We start from the raw sequence: 6,941 nt of genomic DNA, 5'->3' as shown, positions 1-6,941 counted from the left end.
GCCCCACCGAGTCCGCCAAAGCGGCTCGTGTGCGACGCAACGCTCGCTTCCTCCGCAGACACCTGAGCCGCTCTAGCCCGTGCGGCCAGGACCTGTGCGAGGGTGCGGGAGGATGCTGCTGCTCCCCCCTCCTCCGTCCGAGAGCCTTCGTCCTTGACGAGTAGATCCTCCGCCCGACGATGGGCACGAGTCACGTGCTTCGCGACCCGCTGATTGTCGCCCGCAAAATTTTTTCCCTTCAACAGCCCGGCGACCGCCTCCTTCCATAGCACAGCCAGAATGGCGTTGAACGTCTGACTCAGCGAATCCAGCCCCCTCTGACCAGCGGTCACGTGGTAGAGGCTCGCCTCTGTTGCTCTCGTAATATTCTGCTTGAGCACGGCGGCGGACTCGACCGGTCCCGAAGCGGTCGGCGATACCCACTTCTGGATTTTCATGAAGAACGACGCGATGGCTTCAACGAGCGAGGGCAAGCACTCCTTGCGTACGGCGTTGATAGTCTCGGTCTTGTTAGCCATTGTTAGACACTACTGCGTAGGGACAGCCTTAAAGGTTTCACAGAACTACGATGGGGTGTGACGCAGGGTGTGCACAAGCAAAGGCTAAACCCGATTTTACCCCCGAAGACCGGCACCGAAAGCTGACGTCAGGAACGAGGGAGAGAGAGACGTCTGCCCCAGGCTCAAGCACACGCTGTCTTGCGACACTGCATCGATCGTGGGCGGTCTCCTCGGGTCGAGGACGGAGATAGACCCGGCCGACTACTTTGTGGACGAAGCCCTCGAGGACATTTACAAGCGCTACGATGACTACGCGCAGCTGCGGACGACCGCCGAGGAGCGGGCGACCGAGCTGGCTGACATGCAGGCCCTGGTGCAGAGCCAAGCGGCTATGCGAGAGGAACTTGCCCACGAAAAGGCCCGCGCCGACGCCGCGGTTGCCCGCCAGAACGAGCTCGCCGACCAGGTCGCTGCACTGGAGAGCTCGGCGTCGGCGTCGGGCGCGTCGACCAGCGAGGCTACCAAGCAGCTCGCTGAGCTGCAGCAGTGGAAGCGGGCAACGCTGCGGTCAATGGCGTCGCTGCAGGAGGAGCTGGCTAGCGCGCAGCAGGCGGTACTGGATGTGCAAGCCGAGCTCGAGGCCGAGCGCCGTGCCCACGCCGAGCTGGCAGCTGACCGCGATGTCGTCTCCACGCTCAAGGCACAGGTGAAGGACGCCGTGGCTGCGGCATCGAGTGCCAAGCTTGAGGCCGAGAAGCTCCAGTCCGAGCGCAGCGCACTCGCGCGTAAGATTAGCGATCTCGAGGACGAGCTTGGGCACGCGCCCGGACGGACATCGTCGCTTGGCAGCGGAGGGCGTGGCGAGGCCGTGGCTGACGAGCTCGCAGCGCTCGGTGAGTCGTACTCTGACGTGATGGGCAACAAGCTCAAGGCTGCGGCGGCCGAGAACGCACAGCTTGTGGCCGACATTGCGGCAGCCAAGGATGCCGAGAAGCAGGCCAAGGCAGAAGCGGCTGCTGCGACAGCGGCTGCTGCTGACATGACGGCCAAGGTCAAGGCCAACGAGGCCGCGGTGGCTTCCGAGCGTGAGCAGCTGGCGAGAAAGGAAGAGGCGTTTGAGACCATTGTGGAAGGGTTGCAAGCTCAGATTGACGCGCTCAAGGGGGGGAGCGGGCGAAGCACCAGCTCGGATGGCAACCTTGCCGCGATGACCGCGGACGAGCTCCGCGAGCTCAACCACTCGCTCATGGACAACCTTGCTGAGTTTGAAAAGACCAAGACCGAGCTCTCAGCGACCAAACGCAAGCTGGCTGACGTCAAGGGCCGGCTCACGGACGAGCTGGCCGATGCCACTGCCACCGTCGACGATTTGCAGGTCCAGCTCGAGTCGGAGCAGATCAAGGCGCACAAGCTCAAATCGAAAGTTGCGTCGCTCACCGCCCAGCTGGAGGCGCAGCCGGCGACTGGCGGTGCGGCCGAGTCAGGCACGCTACCGGCGCTCAGCGGAGAAAACGTCAGCGTAGGAGCCGAGGCGGTCGCGAAGCTGGAGGCCGAGCTCACAAGCGCGCGTGAGCAGATTGCACAATGGCAGGCAGCGCACGGCAGGGCCGAGGCTAAGCTGGAAAAGTCCAAGGCGAAGCGGGCAGCGGCGGTTAAGGAGGCACAGGCTGCACTCGACGAGTCGTCTCGGCTTGAGGCCGAGAAAAAGGCTGTTGCCGCCGAGCTTGCGGCAGCGCGCGCAGAGCTTGATGCTGCCGCTGCTAGCGATGCAAGCTCAGCTAGGACGAGCGGTGAGAGAGGCGCATTAGACGCGGAAATGGCGGCGCTGAAGGAAAAGCTGGCTGCGGCGCGCCAGAGCGAAGGAGAAGCCTGGGCTGCGGCGGCGGATGCCAAGACGCAGGCTGCGAGTGCGGCTGGTGAGTTGGAGAGCGCAGCCGCCGAGATCGAAGAGTGGAAGTCATTGGCGGCTAGGGCACAAGGTGAGGCCGGAGCGGCGGCGACCCAGCTGGGGGTGACTGCCGAGAAGCTGGCAGCTGCCGAGGGCAAGATCGAAGGTCTTGTGGCGGCTGTGGCGGCCGCGCGGGCGGAAGCAGCAGCAGCCAAGGAGCAGAGCGAGACGCGGGTGACTGCCGAGAAGCTGGCGGCTGCCGAGGGCAAGATCGAAGGTCTTGTGGCGGCTGTGGCGGCCGCGCGGGCGGAAGCAGCAGCAGCTGCCGAGAGCAAAGCGCGGATCCAGGAGCTGCTGGCGGCGAACAGGGAGCTTGATGTCAAGCTGCAGTCAGCGCGAGTGGCGTTGACCGAGGCCAACCAGGCGACGGAGCGGGCGCGGCAGGAGACTCGAACATCGGCGCAGGCACTGGCAGCCAAGACATTTTCTGAGGCAAGTGAAGCCACGGCGCTGTCCGAGAAGATCCGCACGTGCGAGGCTCAGCTGGCGGCTACCAAGGAGGCGCTAGAGTTCGAGCGTGCCGAGAGGGCGGCGGTAGACGCCGAGGTTGTCCGACTCGAGAGCCAAGTGGCGTCGATGAACGCTGCGCACGAGAACGCGCTTGCACTCGAGGAGATCCTACGCAAGAAGGATGCCGAGATTGTGAGCCTGGAAAAGGCGACACGGCGGACGGCCGAGAAGCTGGCGAGAGCCAAGGAGGAGCTGGCAGCCGCGGCCGATCTGCAGGCGCAGGCGCAGACCGAAAAGTCAAAGCGGCTGGCGCTGAAGGACGTGTATCAAGCGAGTCAGCGACGGATTTACGAGCTGGAGGAGGCGTTGCGGCGGGGGAAAGAGCGGAGCGAGGTCAAGGAGACAGAGTTGCTGGATAAGAGCCGGCGCAAGGTCGAGGAGCTGGTGTACGCTCTGGACGAATCACGTGCACAGTGCGCAGCCGAGCAAGCACGCCGAGAGGCGAGCATGAAGGCCTCGTCGCTGCTCGAGTCGCAGGTGTCGACCCTCGAGTCACAGGCCAAAACAGCGATGGTGCAGGTGGCCGGCGCCAAGGCTGAAGCCAAGGCAGCCGCGGAGCGGGCAGAGGCAGCCGAAGCCACGTTAGCAGCGGCGCAAGCCGATGCAGCGGCTGCCACCGAGGCCGCCGAAAAAGCCCGGGCCGAGGCTCTGGGCAGTGTCCGCGATGCACAGCGCGAGGTTGACTTGCTGAGGGCGCAAATTGTGCGGCAGACTGCAGCTCTGGAGGAGAGTAACGCGCGCGTTAGCCAGTTGGAGGCCGGGATGGCGAGCGGGGACGCCCAGATGCAGGCTCGACTTGACGAGTATCGGTCAGCGCTGAAGGCCGCCGCTGCAGCGGCAGATGCCGACGCGGCGGAGATTGCGGAGCTGCGCGCGGTCAAGGACGCGCTGCTGGACAGAGTCGGGCAGGCCAAGGCCAAGCGGGCGGCGCTCAAGGCCAAGTTTGCCGAGTCGCTGGAGGAGCTTGGGGCCAAGGCCGAACTATTTGACGCGCTTCAGGCCAAGGCCGAGAAGCTCGTGGTCAAGTACACCCAGGAGAAGGAAAAGCGGGTCGCTGTGCTCGGCGAGCTATCAGGCAAGCAGGCCGAGCTCGAGGCGCTGCATGCGAGCGTGGGCGAGGCTGTCGAGCGGGAGAAGAAGAAGCGGCAGACAATGATGCTGCAGTTTGCGCGCCAGCTTGAAGAGAAGCAAGCAGAGATTGCGCAACTGCGGACGCAGGTCATGACTGCCGACGTGCCGCAAGTTTCAGACGCCAAGATCGCCGAGTTCAATGATGCGCTGCTCAATCTCGAGACCAAGAACGCGTCGCTGAAGCAGGCGCTGACGACGACCAAGGCTGCGCTCGCCGAGGCCAAGGAGAGTCTCAAGGGTATGGGCAAGGAGACGCCCAAGCTCAAGCTCCTTGTTGCGCAGAAGGACGCCGAGATTGGCGCGCTCCGTGCGGAGCTCGAGGTGGCAATGTCGTCTGTTGATGCCGACGAGCTAGTGCGAGACGTGACAGTGGCGAAGAAGCGCGAAATGCCACCGGCGCAGCGCAAGGCGTTCATCCGGGCCAAGGAGCTCGAGCTGTCAGAGGAGGAGGCGGCGATTGAGCGGCTGCAGGCCAAGCTGCAGGCGGCCGGGCACGACTTTGTGCGGATGCGTGCGGCGACACGCGAGGCTCGCGACCTCGTTGCGCACGCGTTTGGACTCTTCCACTCGCTGCTCGAGGTTGTGGTGCAGGCCGACAAGGAGAAGCAGCTGGTGGAGCTGCGCGGCTCACTGGAGCGTCGTGAGAAGGACATCGAAGTGGCGGCTGAAGCTCTGGACGCAGATGTGAGCGACGCTGAGGCGCTGCACGCCCTGAGCATGGCACTGGCAACGCTGCAGGACACGCTTCAGATTGCGCAGGCATCCGGGACCGAGTACGCTGTCAACGTGGCGCTTCGCGAGATGGTGGCCAAAGTGCCGATTTTTGACGGCGTGTCGGACGTGGGCTTCATCTCGGAGCTCCTCCGCAAAATGCAGGAGCGGAGCTTTGAGCCTGGCCAGTTTGTTATTCGACACGGCGAGCTCGGGCACTCGATGTTTTCGTGACCAAGGGCAAGGTCGGTGTGCTTATTGCCAGCGGCGAGCGGGTGGCAGAGATGGGCGAGGGCGAGTGTTTTGGTGAGATTGCGGTGCTGATCGAGGGCAAGCGGACGGCGTCGATTGTGGCCGAAACATATGTCGAGGCGTACGAGCTGAGCAAGGAAGCACTCGTGGCGGCGCTGGAGCACTACCCGGAGCAGAAGAAGGCTCTGGTGCGCGTGGGCGAAGAGCGGCTTATCAACGACATGAAGAAGGCGCGCAAGGCGGCACGGGCGGTGCAGCTTCCAGACCACCCGATGGACGAGTACGCGCGGCGAGTCAAGGTCGTGGCGGAGCTAGTTGCTGAGGCTGTGAGCGAGCGGCGTGCAGGAGAGGCGCACGAGCGGGCAAAAGAGCTGGTGGCGATCGCGGGCGCAGCCATGGCGCAGGTGCCTGAGCGTCTCTCTTGGCTTCGTGGCGCAACCGGGACTGCCCGCAACCAGCTTCGCGCCCTCCTGGAATCGATCTTTGGCGACGGACCACCCAAGCGGAAGCGGCCAGACCTCGACGAGGTGGCGAGCGGGTGTACCGAGCTGGCACAGGCAGCACGAGCCATGGTGTTCACGGTCGAAATGGGCGAGTGCCTTCTCCGGGTCCCGTTTCTGGCCAAGACCGACGAGGCGTTCCGCGACGCACTCCTGCGCGAGTCCACCGTCCACGACTACGACGACAACGCCAAGCTGATCAATGCAGGCGAGGCCGGTCACGAGCTGTTCTTTCTGGTCGACGGCGCAGTCGAGGTCATACTCCCGAACGGCGCGCGGGTGGGCAATCTGGTGACCGGCGAGTACTTTGGCGAAAACGGAGTTTTCTCGGACGCGCTACGGACAGCAAGCGTATGGGCGATCACGCCCGTGACAGCTGCCGTGCTGACGCGTGACGGGCTCGAGCGGGTCTTTGCTGCTCGAGCCGACGGCGAGGCGCTGCGGGCGTCGATCGTGGAGCAGCACGACAACGAGACAAAGACGATCGAGTTTGAGCGGCTGAGTCTTCGGCGCAGGTTCAAGGAGTCGCTCCGAGTTCTTGCCGCTGAAATATGGGCCCGCTCATTGCGGAGCTTCCGCGGCTGGAGCAGGCCGTCCTCGCAGACATGGCCGGACTCGATGGCGGGGTGCTCGAGGCCATTCCGCAAGTTTGTGCGAGTGTGAGCGAGCTGGCGATTGCTGAGCTGCATCGGCGGCAGCGTTGAGAGCAGTCTTGCCGACCTCTCACTGCCAGGCAATGGGGTGGACGTGGATGACGCCGAGGTCGATGAGCCCGAGCGGAGTTGATCGATCAGATCTGCTGCTCAACCACAACCGGAAGCAACAAAGGCAACACAAAAGCACAGATTCGGTAGTGTAGCGAGCAGGGGCCGATGATTGACATGGGAGTCAAGGTCGATGGAAACAGCCGAGTCAAGAACAATACTGGGTATGGCGACTGGGGTTGAGGATTGATGTGCGTGGGTAGGATGAGAATGATGGGTGTGCGTGGGGTGTGAGGGATAAGGGTGGAGGGGCTTGGGCGGCGAGGGTGAGGAGGGCGGACGGATTGGATTGAGATGGACGTCGATGGAGACGAGGGCTTGAGATTGGAAGAGAAGGCAGACCACTGCACTCTAGCCCACCACTGCATTGCCTATCGCTTGCACTTGCCCTCTCTTGTTCTTCCTCGTCCTGGCCAGCCCGGTGGCTTCGTCGTCTGGCACGGTGATCGGCAGCAGGGGCGGCTGGCGATGAGCTGGCCGGCGGGGGCTGTGATGGGCAAGGCCGGAAGAGGGAGGGGAGAAGTGGGTTGAAGAGCAGACTGGTAGGCATTGCCATTGATATAGCTATCCGTATGCATCGCCTCCAATGCCCTGTGCATGGCTAGCTTGCTCTCGGTGGTGCCGG

At 63.9% G+C, this 6,941-nt stretch overlaps 2 protein-coding genes across 2 annotated transcripts; both read left to right on the top strand.

Moving 5' to 3' along the window:
* Positions 1-450: 450 nt before the first annotated feature.
* AMSG_12455 (uncharacterized protein) lies at positions 451-5,034 on the top strand (the record flags this gene model as incomplete). The annotated part of the gene is made up of 2 exons (XM_013897211.1): positions 451-484; positions 752-5,034. The coding sequence occupies 2 exons, from the start codon at positions 451-453 to the stop codon at positions 5,032-5,034; spliced, it is 4,317 nt and encodes a 1,438-aa protein (XP_013752665.1).
* Positions 5,035-5,084: 50 nt separating this feature from the next.
* Positions 5,085-6,215, top strand: AMSG_12454 (uncharacterized protein; the record flags this gene model as incomplete). Its single annotated transcript, XM_013897210.1, has 1 exon — positions 5,085-6,215. One exon carries the CDS (start codon positions 5,085-5,087, stop codon positions 6,213-6,215), a length of 1,131 nt encoding a protein of 376 aa, XP_013752664.1.
* Positions 6,216-6,941: the final 726 nt, after the last annotated feature.

Source organism: Thecamonas trahens, assembly GCF_000142905.1.
Source record: "Thecamonas trahens ATCC 50062 unplaced genomic scaffold supercont1.84, whole genome shotgun sequence".
NCBI classification, from domain to species: Eukaryota; order Apusomonadida; family Apusomonadidae; genus Thecamonas; species Thecamonas trahens.
This window is presented reverse-complemented; position numbering and strand designations above follow the sequence as displayed.